This window comes from Pipistrellus kuhlii, unplaced genomic scaffold, assembly GCF_014108245.1.
Source record: "Pipistrellus kuhlii isolate mPipKuh1 unplaced genomic scaffold, mPipKuh1.p scaffold_m20_p_49, whole genome shotgun sequence".
In the NCBI taxonomy this organism is placed as follows: domain Eukaryota; kingdom Metazoa; phylum Chordata; class Mammalia; order Chiroptera; family Vespertilionidae; genus Pipistrellus; species Pipistrellus kuhlii.
The window spans coordinates 593,941-615,134 of NW_023425550.1; the positions used below are offsets into that span (position 1 = coordinate 593,941).

General features: G+C 39.2%; 1 protein-coding gene across 10 annotated transcripts in view; it reads left to right on the plus strand.

The window, feature by feature from the left end:
• MTMR1 (myotubularin related protein 1) overlaps positions 1–21,194 on the plus strand; it is a 62,731-nt gene that overhangs the window by 10,467 nt on the left and 31,070 nt on the right. For 2 of the 10 annotated variants that reach the window (XM_036413066.2, XM_036413065.2), the window contains exons 3-8: positions 10,717–10,740; positions 11,281–11,307; positions 12,833–12,883; positions 16,233–16,308; positions 19,089–19,183; positions 19,558–19,665. In XM_036413066.2, coding sequence (XP_036268959.1) covers positions 10,717–10,740; positions 11,281–11,307; positions 12,833–12,883; positions 16,233–16,308; positions 19,089–19,183; positions 19,558–19,665 — 381 coding nt within the window. Of the gene's footprint in view, positions 1–10,716; positions 10,741–11,280; positions 11,308–12,395; positions 12,707–12,832; positions 12,884–16,232; positions 16,309–19,088; positions 19,184–19,557; positions 19,666–21,194 lie in introns of those variants that run through there. The other 8 variants (XM_036413076.2, XM_036413073.2, XM_036413074.2 and 5 more) reach the window with 7 other exon arrangements.

The window sequence follows — 21,194 nt, forward strand, 5'->3', positions numbered from 1 at the left end:
CAATTTGGAGGTTAATTTATTATAGGCAAAATTCAAGGTTTGTAATTAAATGGGAGCAGGTGTTTGTATGGAACAGAGCACTTGTATCTTTATTTGAAGCTAGAGGCCCAGCACATGAAATTTGTGCACTTGGAGGGGGGCGTCCCTCAGCCTGACCTGTACCCTCTTGAAGTCTGGGAGTGGGCCTAAGCCATCAGTCGGACATCCTTAGCACTGCTGCGGAGGCGGGAGTGGCTCCCACCACAGTCGCTATGCTCCCTAACCGTGAGCCTGGCTTCTGGCTGAGTGGAGCTCCCTCTGTGGGAGCGCACTGACCACCAGGGGGCAGCTCCTGCATTGAGCATCTGTCCCCTGGTGGTCAGTATGCATCATAGTGACTGTCCAGTCGATTTGCATATTAGTCTTTTATTATATAGGATGCTGATTGTCTTCTGAGTGGTAGGCTGCTGGAGTGGTTCCACATCCTCAAAAACCTCCTAGCATGTACAGGGTTCTGTGGTTTTGACATATCACCCATTTAAGCCTTAAAATAACCCAGTAAGGTCACTTTTATTTTCATTGTCATTTAACAAAAGAGGAAACCAAGCATCGCAGAAGTCACATGACTTGCTTAGTATCACACAGTCGGAACTGGGATTTGAACTCAAGATGGTATTAAGCTCTATCTAATGTTTTGCTAGTACAACTTGATAAAAAAAAAAAATTTAAAAAAACACACTAAGATTTGAACCCAAGTCATCCTATTGAAGAGCTAGAATGAGTTTTAAAATCTGTCCTACCCCTCTGCCCACTGTTTTTTCAAAATGTGGCCCTTGGGTCTTCTCACATCAGTACTCAGTGGGGTGCTTGAAAAAATGCACCTTCCTGCCGAAACCGGTTTGGCTCAGTGGATAGAGCATCAGCCTGCGGACTGAAAGGTCCTGGGTTCGATTTCGGTCAAGGGGATGTACCTTGGTTGAAGGCACATCCCCAGTAGTGGGTGTGCAATAGGCAGCTGATCGATGATTCTCTTTCATCGATGTTTCTAACTCTCTATCCCTCTCTCTTCCTCTCTGTAAAAAAATCAATAAAATATGTATTTTTTAAAATGCACCTTCCTTGGACCCCATCCTACTCTGTGAGTCAGAATATCTGAAGGCAGGGCAGGCAACCCAGTGTGGTTAATATCTATTGAAATTAGTGATGGGACCATACATTTTTGGTACGTGTCCACAAATCTGAATAATTAGCAACTCATGATAGATTTCGGAGATGATTGCTTTATTATAAATTGACATCTCAGGATGAGATCACCCAAAATGTGGCAAGAAAGTCACTGGTTTCACATGAGATGAGTTTAGATGGTATGTCCATGGACATTTTTAACAGTTACACAATTATTTTGATGAGTTTAGTAAAACGAGCACATCACACTTGCAGTTTAATGGATGTTATTTCTTAGAGCTAGGCAAATTATGAAAAAGGAGTGGATTTAAAGGCCATATAAAGGTAAATACTAATATTAGTACAGGCACTATACCAATACAGCAAACCAACTTGTGCAGGCAATATATGAAATGACAGAAGTCTGAGAGACATGGTCGCAGATGAAAGAGTAGATAACCTTTATGGTGAATTTGTAAATCAACTAAATTAATAAATGTTCGCTTTAATACCAAGTCATCCTGAATATCTGACTAATATTGTAATTAATACTCCAGAGGAAATATAATAAAATGTTTTGTTTTGTTTTCCTTCCCCTCTACTACTCAATTGCTTTCATTTTTACTGGGCTAAAAGAGTAAAATTCTCTCTTGAATTTGTCAATAAATTTAAGAACAAGATCAGAATATAATGTTCTATAGATTAGATGAAATAATATAGTTAAGAATTGTTTAGGAACTATTAAAAGTGACACAGTTGATCAGTTTCCATTGCTGGAAAAGTAGAACTAGGCCAAGAAGGAACATGATGGAATAGGACAAACAGTACTGATTGGCTTTGTGAACTTGTATAACCATGACTGTTAGTTTCCTTATCTGTAAGGATAGAAGAGTTTGGATTAGATTGTAAATCTCTAAACTACTTTCTTTGTAGAACATTCTTCAATTCTATTTTGTCCAAAAAAGATTTGATTCTGGCTGGCCTTAAGAAATTAGGACATTATAATTTTAATGTTATCATTCTCCTTCCTCTGGTTCCATCATCATCATTATCATAATCAAATCTATATACTTCTCCTGTTTTCCTCCCCCGATCCATACACACTCAGTAGCTAGATTTTATCTTTAAACATTCTGAAGAAGATAATGGAGAGGTACTAAGTTTAATCATTTAACAAATTAGTACAGTGATTAAATTCTGGATGCTCAACACAAATTTCCTGAAGGGCTTTGGAGAGAAGTGTATGGGGAAGGCTTAATTATGCTTGAACTACGTTAATATTTCTTTTTTTTAATATATATTTTATTGATTTTGTACAGAGAGGGAGAGAGAGAGAGAGCTAGAAACATCGATGAGAGTCATTGATCAGCTGCCTCTTGCACACCCCCTACTGGGGATATGCCCTTGACCGGAATCGAACCCGGGACCCTTCAGTCCCCAAGCCGACGCTCTATCCACTGAGCCAAACCGGTTTCGGCTTAAGTTAATATTTCTTAAATGGAGTACTATTTATGAAAAGGGAGGCTTAAGCTTGATCTTCCAGAATCCATGGCTGTAATCTGTTGTTGATAGCTTGACCTCAGGATCTATTTATTAAATCTGAGTTTGGAAACACAAATGTCTACATGAGATAGTTAAGCTGTACAGATATAGGAGGGGGCTGTGGAGAACTGGAGCGTACAGCAACTCCCCCTAGAATAATTAAATTAGAAAAAACTCTGCTGCCTATCTGAGCAGCAGGCATCTAATTTGTAACCACTCTAATAGAAAAGTGCTATCCTGTCTCCCAGGGTTACACCGTAGGGAATAATTATTGCTTAGAAATATCAGGATTTGGGCTTTTGCTTCTAGAAAGATGGAGCAGATGTACTTTTTCTTATTTTTTATTAACTTGTTCTTATTCTTCATGCTAAGGACAACTAGAAACCCTGGACATAATCTGTAAAATAAACATAAGAATTCTATGAAAGGGAGAGAGAAGAGGCAGGTACTTCAGAACCCAAGGAATGACAGGGTGGTAAAATAAATTCCTGGGTTTTGTTTTTGTCACATACTGTTATGTCCCAGACTTATTGCTGAAGAAGCCAGCAACCCCAAAATGCCAACAGGCACAGACAACAAAAGCCTACTCTGTTACCAAAGGACCATGAAAGGGGCAGCCTAACAAAAAGAAAACTCTTAGACACTAACCACTGTACTCCAGCCAAACACCACAGAAAAAGTTTCGGCCCCACACCCCCCCTCCCCTTCTGCTGGAGCGGTGTCAGAGAAAGCCAGCTCAAACAGCAGGTTTAAATGTTCAAAATGTCTAGATTTTTATTTAAAAAATCACTCATTAGCCCTGGCCAGTTTGTCTCAGTGGTTAGAGTGTTGGTCCTCAGACCAAAGGGTCACAGGCTCTTTTTTAAATATATTTTTATTGATTTCAGAGAGGGAGAGAGAGAAACATTAACGATGAGAATCATTGACCAGCTGCCTCCTGCACGCCCCCTACTGGGGATCAAACCCTTGTCTGCAATTGAACCCAGTCTGCAGGCTGATGCTCTATCCACTGAGCCAAACCAGCTAGGGGAGGTTGCAGGTTCTATTCCAGGTTTGATCCCTGGCCTCTGTCAGGGCACATGTGGGAGGCAACCAGTTGATAAGTCTCTCTCACATAGATGTTTCTCCCTCCCTCCCTCCCTCCCTCCCTTCTTCTCTCTTCCTCCCCACCTCCCCCTCTCTCCCTCTCCCTCCCTCCCTCCCTCCCTTTCTTTTTTCCTTCCTCCCTCTTCTGCTTCCTCCTCCCTTCCTTTCACTCTAAAAATCAATGGAAAAATATCCTTGGGTAAGGATTAAAAAAGAATCTTATGCCAAGAATCAGAAAGATCTTAAACTGAATTAAAAAAAAAAGAGAATAGATGCTAAAACCGAGATGACAGATATTAGAATGATGTAAAAAAAGGTTTGAAAGAAGCCATCATAAAATTGTTTCAATAAGCAATTACAAATATACTTGAAATCATGAAAATAGAATGTCACAGATAAGAAATGGAAAAGTTTAAACAGATATACATGAGATGAAGGACAACCAAATGGAAATTTTAAAACTGAAAAAATATGATAACTGAATTAAAAAAAAAACCTCAATGGATGAGTTCAATAGCAGAATAGAGAAGACAGAGAGAATAAAATTACACCGAATAAACAAATAAACAAACAAACAAACAAACAAACAAACATCACTTCTGCCCTAGCTGGAGTATCAGCCGGCAGACTGAAGGGTCTAGGATTTGGTTCTGGTCAAGGGCATGTACCTTGGTCGCAGGCTCCCGACCTTGGTTGGGGGCATACAAGAGGCAACCAATCCAGGTATCTTTCACATCAGTGTTTCTCTCTGTCTGTCCCTCTCCCTTCCTCTCTCTAAAAATCAATGGAAAAATATCCTCAAGTGAGAATTAAAAAACAAACACAATAAAAAAGCCAATCACACACACACACACACACAACAAAACAAAACAAAACGAAACAAAACAAAATGAAACAAAACAAAAACAGCACTCCCAAAAGGTCACGGACTGTATGTTTTCATTTATATACTTTATGTTTTCATTTATATAGCAGTCCTGAAATGACAAAATTATAGAAATGGAGAGTAGATTAGTGGTTAACAGGGGCTAGGGAAGGGCAGGAAAAAAGTGGATGTGGCTATAAAAAAACAACTTTGGGGTCTTGTAGTGATTAAATTGTTCTGTGTCTTGACTGTGTTAGTGTCAATATTCTGCTTCTCATATGGCAATATAGTTTTGTTATATACTCCCATTGGGGAAATCAGATGACATAGTACATGGAATCTCTCTGTATTGCATGTAAAATATATTTTGATTAATATTTCTAAAAACTCATGATATATCAAAAGTATGATTTAAATGAAACATATAGTTATGCTATGATATGTAAAAAACAAATACAAGAGAAGTGTATTGTAATTGCGGAGCTCAAATCACTTCTATAAATGTGATGTAAGGCACCTGTTATTTTCAAGGGCTGGGCTGCATGGAATTCATAGTAGGGGAAAGGGACACCAGAAAACATATCTCAATAGTACAAATTGGACCGTGGTGAGCATTTAAAGGACAAATAAACAAGGTGTGGTGGGAGGAGAGGAGGGGGCAGAGCATGGCATTCTGGGCATTAAGCCTGAGGGCCTTTATCAGCCTCCTCCGGAAGGGGAACAGGTTTAGGTGGTGCTTTTTCTAGGTTAAGAGCATGGATGCTCAAACCAGCCAACTTGGGTTTGAATTCCCCACTCTGCTTTGCTGACTCTATCACCTTGGGTAAGTTACTTCACCTCTTGCTGCCTTGGTTTCCTCATTTGTCATATAGGGGTAATAGTAAAATCTTCTTTCCCAGTGGCTGGGAGGGTTGAGATAACACCTAAAACATTTACCACAGCACCTGGAATTGAGTGGATCTTATTAATATTTGTACAAGATCCACTCAATTTTTACCCTTGGCTGGGTTTGAAAATGTTCTGAACTAACCTTCATGCTGTTGAGAATTTAAGGGTGTCAACTACCGGTACCTAAAGAAGAATTCAAACAGAAGCTGAATTGATATAGACCATAATAATTGCTCAAAGCTGACTTGAAGGGCTTGGCTCAGGTGTGAGGCCACCGTGGGCCCTGGATAATATACGCTCTCCCAAAGGCAGCCCTGAAAAATTTGACTTTTCCTTTGGGGCAGAGCCCACATGGGCAAATTCTTCATGGGACCAGGAGACCAGGCTGCACGCTATAGGCAGGCTGGCACACAAAGCCCAGAGAGGCAAAGGGAAGCACAGTAGCTCTTTTTCCCAAATCCACTCAGAGCAAGTGATCATCCCGAGCCCTTACAAATCTTGCGTCACTGTCTGGCAGTGACGCAAGATTTGACTTTAGAGTTCATTCTTTGAGGAATGCCCCAAAGAAAGACTTGAATGGAACCTGAGGGCAGAGGAATAGAGTTTTATGCCCAAAATAAAGTTTCAATACAAATTTAAATTTGGGGGATTCTCTGGGAAATAATTCATTGTTTCCTTCCCAGCTACTTACATTGCATACCTAGAATACTTCTGACACCAGATGTGCGTGTTTCCCCCTCACCAACCAATTCTCCAACACCAGCTGGGAGTCCTCCAATTCAATTAAATTCTGACACTAATGGGAGTTAATGCAGAATCCAGAGGTTAATGGCTCAGTCTCATGAGACTGTCCCCCATTTCAGATGCCAAAGCAAATAGTGGGTGTCCAGTTTCCCCAAAACTTCTGCCAGACGTGGCTACAAGTTAGGGGCTCCCACGACCCCCTTTTGGATTTGATAATTTGCTAGACCAGCTCACAGAATTCAGGGAAACACTGAACATTTACCAGTTTCTTTAAGAACACAGATAAACAGCCAGATGAAGAGATATAATGACGAGGTCTAGGAAGGTCTCAAGATCAGGAGCTTCTGCCCCTCTGGAGTTAGGGGCAATTGAACCACCCTCCCAGCATGTGTTCAATCCAGAAGCACTCTGAATTCCACGCTTAACTTCCAGGTAGTCTGCTTGCTTTGTTAAATAGACTAAGATCATTAACTTTTTTGTACCTTCTTGTAAGTTCTTGGCATGTGTAGGAGGTGAGAGAAGGGATGTGAGGCAGGTCAAAATAGTTGTGGTGCAAGTTGGGTAGGTTGAGACCCATATATATATAAAAGCCTAAGCAACCAATACAATCGGATGACTGAATAACCGGCCAACCAGCCGGTAGCTATGATGTGTACTGACCATCAGGGGGCAGATGCTCAATGCAGGAGCCGCCCCTTGGTGGTCAATGGGCTCCCACAGCCAACCTCCCTTGGCTGGCCAGCCTCCCATGGTCCCTCCCCCGGACGGCCAGCCTGATTGGGACTTGGCTTGATGGCCTCAATCAACCCTGATCACTGGCCAGACCAAAGGACCCCACCCATGCAGGAATTCGTGCACTAGGCCTCTAATCAACTATAAAAGGTTGCCTAAATACGGTAGTACTTATGCTAACAACTGCTTCCTGAGTACTTATCCACCCAGGTATAATTGTGTTACCCAATTTAACCCTCCCAACAACCTGCAAGGGAAGTGTGCCCAGCATCACTGATTTAGAGAAGAAGAGACTAAAACTCCCAGGGCTTGTGTTGCTCATCAGGGGTCTGTCTGGCAGTGACGCAAGATTTGACTTCAGAGTTCATTCTTCTAACCACTATGCTGGTTTGCATCCAGAAGATTTGGTTGGGAAGATGTTTTCTGAAGTATTTACATGAGGATTAGACACATAACTCCTGTGGTTTTAGAGCTCGTCAGGACTTTGCAGTCATTCTGGAGACTCCTCTTCTTTTGTATGTGTAGAGACTGGGACCAAGTACAGACATTAAGAGGCTATAAGTAGGACCCAGGCCTCCTAACTTAAAACCACTGCTCTCTTCTCCAGCTTCAGTCAGAATCCAGTTCAAGGGGGGAAAAAAAGAATTAATCTCTCTGTGTACCTGAAATGGATTATTTCAGAAGAAATGTAAACTATACCAGAGAGAAACACTTGGGTATTAATTTATAGACTTTCGGGAGACCTTGGTCTTCTACCAAGAATACCAAGGATTTCATTACAGTAAAGAATTATATGAGTGTAGGCCCGCCAGGTGTGGCTCAGTGGTTGAGTATGGCTCTGTGAACCAGGAGGTCATGGTTTGATTCCCAGTCGGGGCACATGCCAGGATTGGGGCCTTGATCCCCAGTGTGGGGTGTGCATTAGGCAGCCAATCAATGATTCTCTCTCATAATTGATCTATCTATCTCCCCCTCTCCCTTTCTCTCTGAGATCAATAAAAAATATATATTTAAAAGAAAAGAATTATGTGGGTGTAAAAGCACGAATCATCCTACCCCTTTCCAGGCTTTTGAGTTAGTCTCTCCTTCCAATACGAAAGGCTTATTGATAATGGTATATGTCCTACATATAAGGAAGGAAGGCTCAGTTACACTACTTGTGAATACTGCTTTGTTATTTTCAGTTGTTGGTATTACATTATAGAGAAAGTGTCAGAAATATTGTAGTTACAGAACAAATGTGAAAATAATGGCTTGCTAGAGCAGAGGTTTGGAGGTAGAAAGGGGAAACGAGGGAAGTGATAGTGGTGTTGATTTTTACATGAACCCTAAAAGGTTGATTGTATGCTTGAAGACTATAATTTAAATGTGTTAATTATAGTGACGCCATCCTAAGGCAGTGTAGCAGACCACCTGGGTTTAAGTACTTGGCTGCCACCTTGAACTTGGCCGATTATTTAACCTTGACTTGGTTTTCTCACCAAAACTGGAGCCAATAGTTTTTATCTCACAAGGTTGTTCTGAGAATAAAATAAGTTATACATACAAAGTGCTTAGAAGAGTGTCTGGCACCTAAAAATCATATCGTGAGTATTTTAACTTTTTATTGAATGTTGATGTGGTATTGGTTAATAAAAGTATATAGGTTTAAAGTGTACCATCATATAATACATCATCTGTGTACTGTATTGTGTTTTCACCACTCTAAGTCAAGTCTCCTTCCCTCACTATTATTTATCCTATTATCCCATGAGTCTCTTCAAACTCTCCCCATGAGTTTTTTTATGATGCAGCTTTGCTTAAGGAAGACAATAAAAGAACTAAAAATCAATTTTTCAATAATCAGAGATTAGGAAGATGGAGATAGTAGTTTGAGAAAGCTTATTTCCTCATCTTTTAAAATGGGATGAAACTAGCTACTGTTTAAGGTAAAGAAATCTAGAAGTTGAGGTGTGACCATATTTATAGTTATGGAGGCGATCCTCAGAATTAAAAATAGGTCCAGTTAAACATGGTTATCACTGAGGAATGAAGCTCAGGGAGTGGAGACTTTCTATTTTGAGTTTCATTGCCATATATGTCCCATTTTGATTTTTTATTAACAAAAGTATGCATATTTATACTAACTTTATTACATTGCCATTAACAAATGATAAACTTTTCATATTTAGCACATACAATTTATTAAGTTTAGATAGGTATACACTTATGAAATGGTTACCACAATTAAGAAGATAAACATATATATAACCCCCTCTCCCCTTAAAAAAAAAAAAAGCCAGGTTTAAGCTTCTTAGTCTAAATAGTCTTATGGGCCTAAATAAATCTCTTTGCGCTACAACATCACATAATTCAGAAAACTTTTTTTTACTTCAAGTGTATTTTCATTTAATGATGATACAGAGATGAAATCTTCATGTGCTTATCTATCCTGAGGAAAATCTATACAGCTAATAAGAACCTCTGGTGATTTTTTAAAAGTATCTGTTTTCCATAGAACATCCAGTGGTTAGATGATCAGAAATCAGACTTTGAAATGGGGAATACATGATTCAGGTCTTCCTCAGACAATTACCACTATTCACTTTTCTTTTCTTTTTAAATATATCTTACTGATTTTTTTACAGAGAGGAAGAGAGAGGGATAGAGAGTTAGAAACATCGATGAGAGAGAAACATAGATCAGCTGCCTCCCGCACACTCACTACTGGAGATGTACCTGCAACCAAGGTAGTACATGCCCTTGACCGGAATCGAACCTGGTATCCTTCAGTCTGCAGGCCGCCATTCTATTCACTGAGCCAAATCGGTTTCAGCACCACTATTCACTTTTCAAAAGTTTCTTTTCATTCTCTGTATTGTTTCCTCTGTCCTAGGCTTCCCGAATGCATATGCTGCATGTTCAAGTAGTATACATAGGCTACTGGTACAAGAAGAACATTGCTGGAATTAGTGTCCTTAATCAATAAAGCTTGGCTTCCCCTTGCAGGGGCAGCAGCCGGGGACTCCCCTCCTGTTCTCTGGCCCTCCCAGACCAGCCAGCTACCTCTTCCCCCCTGGAGCTGTCCTTATCCAGGCAGCAGAGCCTGGGGTTCAAGAGAGGCATTTTTCTCTTGGTGGGGCAGCCACATCCAGGAGTCAAATTCTGGAGTCCCAAGTGCGAGTTGGAAATATAATTTCTACAGAAACCAGGTTATGATTTGTGGTTATCTAAGTGTCATGATACCATTAACACTGTAGCTGAGCTATGCTCTGGGTCAAATGTGGGAACTTTTGTGGGTTTGGGGTTTGGTTTTATTTCTGTGGGCTGGTTTGGGATGAGAACTGCCCTTTTACATAATTGTTTGTATGGGGTGAATGTATTCAGTATTCCAAACAGACCCACAAATGAACTTTACAAACACTGCCTGTTCACAATGGCTTATAATAGCACTTGACAGAAGGGGTTTGTGTTTAAAATAATGTTGTTTGTCTTAGCCTAAGGGCAATAAGTTTCTTCAAACCATAGACTCGCCTGAAAATTATAGGACAAATGTGTTAAGATTGATTTGATGTGGAATGAAACTTTAAAGGGCAAATGTGTTAGGATCGATCTGCTTGATTTTATGTACAGAATTATGATATTTATTAGGGAATGGGCTGGCGAACTTAATGACATTTTGTACAGGTCAATAGTAATGTATTTGTGATGATGATGTTCTGTATTTTAACTAACAGGTTTTCAGGAGGCCTGATATAAGGGTAAGGATGTTTGGCAGATGGGCCTCCTACTTGTGTGTCTGTGCTTTATTGAACAGTCTATTTAGTGTTCTTTGCCTTCTCACTGGTTTTTATGAGTCACTCCAATCAATTTGCTCTGCTGTGTCATAGCTTTCAGTGTTCACTGGAAACGCTTTATTTGTTAAAATGGTTTTATGTGTAATAATAACCAATGTGTATGAGGGCCAGATGCTAAAATTGTTGCCAGTGTGAAATACTGACTTTTGTTGTGTTACATGAATTCTGACTAAATGGATCTTTGTGGCAGGGGCTTAGAAGGTGGAGTCCTCTTTTAACCTTGTTTAGCATGTAATTCATGCTAAAGAATTTAGCAACAACAACAAAATTGTTAGTTGTCCGCCCTATCTAAGTAAGATTTTAAGTCACTTTCATGTCTGCATGCTGAATCCCAAAAGCAGAAGTGCTAATCCTAAGGATAAGTTTAGCAAACACAGATATAACTATTACATCTAGTGGGTTATAGCTTATATTTCTTCATGATTTTCCTTCCCTTTATTTCAGAGTATTCATAAAGCAAGACAAAGATTGGTAATGTGCATGCATGTAAGCCTGGGTATTAGACGTTGAAAACTAACCTATTTCCATTAAACGAAAACAATGTGGATTTTGATAGAATAATTTAGGGACTTCAGCTTAAAATTCTTAATCTTGTTGAAGCCAATAAGTAGTACAAAAGTAAGCAGATTACATCAAATTCTTATGATTCTAGTTGGTTTATCTTTGTTGAATTTTGTTTTCACCATGTTTTCTTTCACTGTGAGAATCATTGTCTTTCAGTGATTCACATTGTTAAATATTAGTGCGTGGCTTTGCACTTTGCATGGACTTTGAAATGCTGTGTGGTTTTTGTTGTTGTCTAGCCATTCATTGTTCCGTTTTTAAATTTTTTGTCAAAGAATGATTCAATTCTCTTTGTATTTAAAAATGGAAAGTTAAAAAAAAACTGGCTGCATTTTAAAAAAATCACTTTTCTTTGAAGGGTAGCAGTACCAATTGTGTACTAAATTCCATTTGATATGAAGTATAGAAATGTATTAAGTGACAATTCTACTTTATTGACAAAAATGAAAGATGAGAGATAGTAAATTCTTTTTAAATCTCTGTTACTTCTTCACTGATTGCCTTTCAAAGAAGTATAGTCATTGGAACCAGTTTCATGAAGGAAAAATATATACCTATGCTAAATATTAATATTTTCAGCCTTAGAGACTTGATATAATAAAAGGTATTATAATTTTGTCATTTTAAGTATTCTGATTTTTAATTCTGCTAAACTAAATGTCCAATTTTTAAAGTTTCAAAAACTGATTCTATGAAAACATTAAATTAAGAATAGTATACCTTAAAGGGATTGGAAAAATTTTAAGTAAAAATATGTGATCTCTCAGCTGTTTCTTTGAAGCATGTTGATACTGTAATTAGAAATGTTTAATATGGCATTGATTCATAATTCACAATATTTAGTAATAAGCAATAAGTACCAGATTATATGTATATTTCTAGCATGTGATACGTGCATGAGCATGTTTGTGGAAGTTTTGGTAATACAAGTGGAGTTGATTGCTGGACAATATAATAATTCTTGAGAATATATGAATACTTACTGTGTTTAAAATACATGTCTATGAACTGCCTTTGTATTTTGGCTGGAATTTGCCCTTTACCTGGTTTCTGTGGTGTTCTTTATTTTCCATGAGCATATTACCTCTCTACTGTTTTGTTCTTTGTACGCTATAGTGCATATTGCTTGATTTTAAAAAGACAGTACATTCCTTGAAATCCATGATGTTTGTTTGCTTTTCATTTTTCTACCCCAACACAAATACAGAATAGATACTCCATTTAGGCTGAAGATGCTATAGATGGCGTACACATTATTTCCTTACCTCCAAGGGGTGAAATGTTGTGATTTACAAAGCCATGAAAGGTGTGTCGACTTGTACATGCTTACTGTCTCTTTAAAAAAGAAGTTCTGTGCTTTCACCTGTCTGTTTGCACGTGTTTCTCTTTCTCCTCTTTGCTTTTTCTTGTCCATGCACCTGGTGCTGTGCAGGAGATTCAGGAAGAACACAATGGCTACCCTTCTGAAGCTGAAGCTGATCAGGTGGCAAGTTCTACATGTTCATCTGTTTGTAGCTACAGAGTGTGTATTTAGAAGCCATTTCATACTAGATTTCTAGACGATAAGCAGATGTTTTTACCACTACAGTAGTGCCCTCCTGCCCAAGTTTGGTAGATTCCATGATGACATCATTTGCAAAAATTGGTTTATCCAACATCTTGTCAACGAGAAACTTGTTCATCCATAGTTCTTGGTTTTCCCACATAGGGTTATTGATGTGCTCATGAGCCTCAGTCATAACAGGATTCTGATGGGCCTTTACAGAGACTTAGATGGGACAGATGCATATGTTAAGCATGCTCCTTGAGGGTGCAGACTTTGCTCTCTTCAAATGTGCATGGTCCGTGCCCAGCATAGTATCTTGTACCAGGGAGCTGGTGGGCCTTCAGCTGGACCTTCAGGGTCTCCGGAACAGGATTTGGGTGAGATCATCAGAGGAAATTCCTCAACACTGGGAGTAAAGGCACCAAGAGGAACGGGTGTGTTCATGAAATCAAATTTTGTTCCCAAGAATCTGTTCTTTGATTATGCTGTACATGGGTTGGATAAATCAAGGGTCAAATTATGTCTTGTGCAACTTAGTAGTTGCAACAAAAGCTTAATGTAGCCCAAGTATGAGTCCCATTTCCTAACATCAGCTTGGTAAACTGTACTCACCAAACAATGAGCCTTTAAAAACTATTCTCCTCTTGAATTCCTATCCTAAAGTGAAATGTGCTTCCTGTACAAAATAAACATTTTACGGGGAAGTCTGCAGCAGCAGGATCATTTATTTTGTTCTGACAGTTGCTTTCTCATTACTTAAAGAGCATGTCCCAGATTTAATTATTAGTGAGAGGTTTGTCTCACCAACACAGTTATGCTTCATATAAATGCACAGGTGTTTTAAGCCAAATTCAACATGGCTTTCAGAAAAAAAGGGAAATGTTTGATCTTTAACCTCTATCTTGAGAGCCTTGTATATTCTCAAAATGGTCCCAATCACTGCTGTCTCCCATCCACAACATTTTGCTAGGTAGTCCAGGGTTGAGGATTTGAAAGTGTTTGATGTGGCTCCACATAAGGCTCCAGTAAGCCACATTTCCCCCATTCTTTCCAGATATGGTTAGATATAGTTAATTAGAACAGCTTGCTTTAGTAAATATATTTCAAAATAACCTATCCTCATTTATTTTAAAATATAAGTTAAGGAATTAAAGTCTATATAATATATATATATAAGATAATATTTAGCCGTTAATATAAGCTTTCACAGTTTAATATTTGAAGTAATACAAAACTTGAATATTGATTAAAATGGCTTTCTTACATTGTAACTATATTATAAAAGTATCCTCTAGTTCAAGTAATAAATTAAAGAAGATGACTTTCAAATAAGGCTTCTGTTAAGGATTTGTGATTTCTTATTGTTTATAAAAGTAGTCATTTAAAAATATAAGTATCGGTTTATATATTAGTGTGTAAAAGATATAGTTCTAAATCAGGTGTGGATATTAAAATGAATCCAAAAACACTTTCTCATGTCCTCTTTAGTAATTCTTTAAGTCCCTAAAATGTTGGGCTAAATAGTGTCTTAAAAACCAATCTGGACTAAAAATTCAAATGAAATTAAGTTGTTTGGAGGTAATCTATATTGTTTTAATCATGTACTTGATAAGGAGGAGGATGGACTTTGTTATTTTGTGTCTTCCCCATAGAACGGACATATCCAGACCAACATTTAGCATTGAATTTACTCTTTATGTCCTCACCTATTCCTTTTCTTTAATTTCAAAATTTTGATGAAACTACTATGTATAGAGTTTTTAAATTGAGTCCCTTTAATAAATCATAATGAAATACTCATAACTATGAAACATAGTTACTTTTAACTTTCAATTTTTACTAGAATTAAAAAGTTATCAAGTTTTAATGTTTTACTTCACAAAATTATGCTGAAAGCTTGGTATTGTCCAGTCCGTTTTCCTCTGAACACTAGTGGCCTCCTGAGGTTAATATATTTTTGAAGAAAGCAGCTCAGGACCAAATAGGTATGGGAAATGCAGCATACTCTAGCGCCCTCTTGCGGATTTGACATACATTAACATGCTAAAGACATCTCACACACACAGTTTAACTTGTTTTCTTTAATCCTGCATTTCCTAAACTTTTCATACAAAAAAACCCAAAAAAACCTATTCACATCTCTTGGGAATTTAATGCTCTGTGAAACACAGCTTGGTGGTTTCTAGGGTTTTGAACATCTTATTCTTATTCGTGAGATGCCAAGGAGAAAGTTACCAGTTTCCTTAGCAGCATTGCAGGGGGTGGCAGTACCTTGGAATAGGCCCAGAATTCGGGTTCTGGTCCCCAGCTTTGTAGTTTGAGAGCACCATTTTCTCAAGTTCCCGGAGTTCCCTGGCACTATCCAACCAAACTCACAAGAGACTGACTACTGGACTTCCGTGCCAATCTGGAGAACTGTGGACATGTACCCACATTTATACCCAGGCATCTTGTAATAGTCATCTATCCAATACATCCTTTTCCTAGTATTGTAACCAGGAAACACAGTACCTCACTAGCAATTTGCTTGGTGAGCACAAGGGTGAATTGACTTTGACGAAGCCTGATTAGTCTGTTCCACAGTCTTGATTTACATACTCTTGTCTGCCATATGAGGGCATACTTTCTCATGGTCTGGATGGTACATACACTAACAAGCTGCTAAACTTTGTACACTGAGTGGCTAGATTATTATACATTCACATACACATATACACTGAGTGGCCAGATTATTATGCGTCCAGAGATTATAATAATCTGGCCACTCAGTGTGCATACACATGGGTAGCTGGCTGCAGTACAAAAGCCAAGAGCTTTCCTTAGTAATATCACTGCCCTGAGACACCTCCCTGACTACTTTAGACTTCAGGGTTTTCCACATTATCTCATAAGCTGGGCCATTTCTACAGCTAGCTAAGCACCTACATTTAATTTTGATTTTATTTGAATTCGTTTCATGCTCAGAAGATAACTTTTTTTTTAAACTTTATTTCCAATTTTTGGAGGCACCTTATAATAGCTGTCTGTATTGATTACTGTATGTATCTGTTATGTCAAGCCATTTCTGTATTAATGCTTTCTGTGAACTTTAAATATGTGTAATAATTTGCTAGACAATGCAGCATGGTGTCCTGTGATGCTAAGCTTTGAAGCTGTCTTGTAAGGGGAGGGAGCATACATTCTGCACGCCTCTGTAGCTTTGTAGCGACAGCACAGAACACCACTCTTATTCCCACATATACTGATGGGAAGTGAGATTTACTCCTGTTTGCTTTTTTTCCCCTAGGCTCTAAGGGATGGGAATAAGCTGGCACAGATGGAAGAAGCACCGCTTTTTCCAGGAGAATCCATCAAGGCCATTGGTAAGTTTAATGTGTACACTTCGCTTATAGTGATCCATAAAGTGACATGGCACTTTCCTTGGGAGCACAGGTGATGTAAATGCTCAAGATCGCCGAAACCGGTTTGGCTCAGTGGTAGAGCGTCGGTCTGCGGACTGAAAGGTCCCAGGTTCGATTCCGGTCAAGGGCATGTACGTTGGTTGCGGGCACATCCCCGGTGGGGGGTGTGCAGGAGGCAACTGGTTGATGTTTCTCTCTCATCAACGTTTCTGGCTCTCTATCTGTCTCCCTTCCTCTCTGTAAAAAATCAATAAAATATATATATTTTTTAAATTAAAAAAAAATGCTCAAGATCAGTCAGACCACTTTCTTTAGAGGACAAATGGACTAGGTCTTTTCAATCTCATTAATGTCCTTATGACCTTACGAGATAGAAGACTATAGAGAATCACTTTAAACTCTGATTCAGTATTCGTTGGCATTACTAACAGAAGAGCACCCCACCCTTTCCTGATGAACTGAAGGCTGATTAGACTTGCTATGTCAGTTCATTGCTTTGTTGGAATTCTTCACTATAAGGAAAATTTATCAAGAAAATACAATTTTGCCGGGACCGGTTTGGCTCAGTGGATAGAGCGTCGGCCTGCGGACTGAAAGGTCCGGGTTAAATTCCAGTCAAAGGCATGTACCTTGGTTGCGGGCACATCCCGAGTGGGGGGTGTGCAAGAGGCAGCTGGTCGATGTTTCTCTCTCATCGATATTTCTAATTCTCTGTTCCTCTCAATTCCTCTCTGTGTAAAATCAATAAAAAAGAAAAAAAAGAAATGAGACTAATCATTAAAGAAAATACAATTTTAGTGCAAGATAAAGGCATGTGTTGCCATTCTGGATTGTAAGGGCAATGGCCTAAGGCTATCACATTCCCCCCCACCCCCCACTGTGGACTAGCAGGCATTTCAGCAGATAGTCCACTGCGCCAGGGGTGGATGAGAGGACAGCTGGGTGTGACCTTTTCACCTCATAAGAGCTGGATTTGGATAGGACAGTCTGCTTTGCTAGGCTGAGTATTGCCTTCTTCCCTCATGGCTCCCTTCCAAAGATGTGTTGTGTGCTCAGTCTCAGAGTATGGTCATCTTGTATCAACAAGTTCTGAGTAAATGGGCTCTCCTACCACGACCTGCAAACAGTCACCCCACTAAATATCCTCTTCTGTGGTTCTGCACGCTGCCAATCCTGTCCTTGGTTTTGGCATTCTTTCTCTCTTTGGCTTCTGGTACTTCATTCACTCATGGTAGTCCTCTGGCCTCTCTGGCTGCTATTTCCCTGAGAATTCTTCTAGCCCCGCCTCCAAGCTGCTTTGGGAATGATCTGTTTAAAATGCAGAGCTAATTATGCCATGCCTCTTCTTCTTTTCCTGACAGCAGACTACACAGATTTAAAGTGAACATGAAGAGTTTTGACACATTATACACCTGGGAAACCATCATTACATTCAAGATAATGAACATATCCTTCATCTCTCAGCAGTTTCTGTAGGCTTCCTTATAAATCCTCGCTCCCATGGCTTCTTCCCATTCCCAAGCACTATGGTCTACATTATATTTTCTAGAGTTTTTTGGAAATATAATTATTAAGTATATTCTCCTTCTTGTTTAGCTTCTACTCAGCATCATTTATTCATACTGTGATAGGGGCTAACAGTTATTCCTTTTTATTGCTGAATAGTATTCCATTGGATGGATGCACCACAGTTTGCTTATCCCTTTATCTATTGATGGACATTTGGGTTGTTTCTACATGATTGGCTATTACCAATAAAGCTGCTGTGAACATTTACAAACAAGTCTTTTCTTACCTCATGTCCTATCAGCCTCATGTACTCTGATCCAGCAACTGACTGCTCTTTCTTTTCTCCTTCCCCCTTCTCCCCACCCCACCCCCGCTTCCTTGCCAATTTAAGTTTATCCTTTTCTGAGCTCTCATCACATAGTGTCCACATGATTGTGATAGCGTTTATCAGGCCATAGTATAATGGTCATTTTATGTGTAGTGTCGCTCAGAGGCCACTGGCTGCTTGCGGGCAGGAACTAGAACCCCAACAATAGAAGCCACTCGGTACATAATAAGTTATAGAAAACTTTAATGGAAGTGTTTGTCTGGATGACAACTTTTGTACCTTTAATTGATCCAGTTGGACTCATCTGTAGCTATGTACATTCCTGTCATTCCAATGGAATGATGCTTTGGGAAAATCGTGTAGATGTGGTATCTTTGTGATAGGCGTGAGGTTCTTAACACACATAGGAATCAATACGCTGTTGATACCATATTAAACATGCTGATGTTATTTTAAATATGAAAATAAAAGTCTATATGAAAGCTATAAGGAATTTGAAGCAAAGAGTTATTTTTTCCAGTCCATTGATGTGGTTTGGTTTTTGTCATCTGTAAAGCAGTTGCTTTTAGGAAGTGGCATTAGCGGCTAGTTTTTAGCTTTAGTTTTCATTAGCAGTAATTTATTAACTGGCAGCCCACTGTCTTCAGAGTTTAATTAATATGTTTTGATGTGATTAATTTATCACTTAGAGAAAGAAGTTAACCACCTGGAAAAAAATGACAAAATGTAGCTTATTATGAAACTCTTCACTTAAAACCTCATTATGTACCATAATGGAATTTTGTTCGACAAAAAGGAATTTTATTAGAAGACTATCCATGTTCATTTAAAGTAATAAAAAATTCATAAATTATTGAAGCACAAGTCTATGGCAGTAGTTGCTACTTTGAGTTTTTCCTTTCAGTGAAAGATGTCATGTATATCTGCCCATTTATGGGAGCTGTGAGTGGAACGCTGACTGTGACGGACTTTAAGATGTACTTCAAAAATGTAGAGAGGGTGAGTTTTTAAAAGTGTGTTTTATTAAAAAAAAAAACACCACTTCAGAAGCGAGTAAACAATAAAGAAGAAAGGAAGAAGTACCCTGATATCCCATCACCCTGAGAGAACCAGGTGAGTTTTAAGATGTGCACATTGACAACCAGATTTTGTATCTTGAGAAAAAGGCATTAAAGTAGTAGCACTTATACCCGGAGGGGAAGTTTGTCATCTCAACATCTTTAGAAAACATGTTATAAATCTGACTTCGGTTTTTAGCTGGGACAAAGAGGAAATGTGCAGTAAACAAATAAGTTTTAAGCCAGGGAAGACTTAAAATATGAAAACTCTGTTGGCTGACACTAATAGGCATCCATTTTAATTTGTAAACTCAGGACCCACATTTTATCCTGGACGTTCCCCTGGGAGTGATCAGCAGAGTTGAGAAGATTGGAGCACAGAGCCATGGGGACAATTCTTGTGGTATAGAGATAGTGTGCAAGGTATGGTACCAACACTAGTACGACTGCAAGAGGCAGTCAGCTGGGAACTTTTTCTGACACAATTTTCCTGTTCTTCGGACAGTCACAGTAGTTTGTACTGTTAGTAACTCAAATGTTTTAGGACAGAAACCTCTTTAAATCTTGTATCAACCAATTCATACCTTTATGTAAGCCATTGAAGTAAACCTCTTCTTTTCTGTTGAAGTATTCTAATTAGCATGGACCTGTTATCTACATGCTGATATTATTTGTTACATTTCAGAGAAATCAAGCGGAAAGCAGAGATCCATATTTTCCCAGTTTGTTGTTTTAAGACTTATCTTCAGAACAATGGATGATCAAAGACTTCTTAAAGGGGCAATAGTACAGTGAACACCAAGCAATTTGGGACTTAAGGGCACCAACTGCCTGCACAGTCGAAAATCCTCATATAACTTTTAAAAAATATATGTTTTTATTGATTTTTAGAGAGAGAGGAAGGGAGAGGGAGGGAGGTAGGGAGGGAGGGAGAGAGAGAGAGAAAGAGAGATGAGAGAGGAGAGAGAGAGAGAGAGAGAGGGCGGGCGAGTGATAGAGAGAGAAGAAGAAGAAGAAGGAAGAAGACGAAGAAGAAGACGAAGCAGAAGGAGAGAGAGAGAGAGCGAGAAGAGAGAGAGAGAAGAGCGAGAGAGAGAAGGGAGAACTCTAGAGTGAGCGAAGAAGAGAGAGAGAGAGAGAGAGAGAAACATTAATGATGAGAATCATCTATTTGGCTGCTTCCTGCACGCCCTCTACTGGGAATGGAGCCTGCAACCCAGGCATGTGCCCTGACTAGGATTCGAACAGTGACCTCCTGGTTCATAGGTTGATACTCAACCACTGAGCCAGGCTGGCCAGACAGTAAGTCTCTCTTCACCCAGCATTCCAGCCACCCTGTTACAGTACCTGCAGGCACCCACTGTTAGCAGTTTCCACAGATACCCTCTGCACGTAAGATGTATGTATAATCTTTGAAAACATTCTGCCCTTCCCATTCCCCCTTAACAACGTATCTCAGAGCTCCTCGACATCAATACATAGCGAGCTGTGTCTTGTTTTTAACAGCTCTCTAGTATTCCATTACATTGTAGTCAGCCTCTATTGACAGACATTTAGGTTATTTCCATATCACAACAATAACTTCCTCATTTCCAAATTTACCTCAAATTTGTTTGTGGCCATAATTATTTTTGAATTTCAAATAATGTTAAAAAAAATAGTGATATTTTTGTGTTTACCAGCAGTGGTTTTAGAAGATTGAGGGTGGGGGCGCTGCTCAAACCAGTCCTGGGAAGAAATTGCCTCAGCTGGGCCACCTCACAGGAATTGTTCCTCCCCACCTTCACTTGAGCTTTTGGACAGCACCTTGCACGGTGGGGCATTTTAAGAAACTGATCTTAAGAAAGAGCACTATCATTTTTGTAAGGAAGTCACTGAGGGCAATAGTCTCTCTATGACAGAGTCCTTGCTCTGAGTCCTGGGAAGGAACCTCTGTCACATTTCTATTTTAT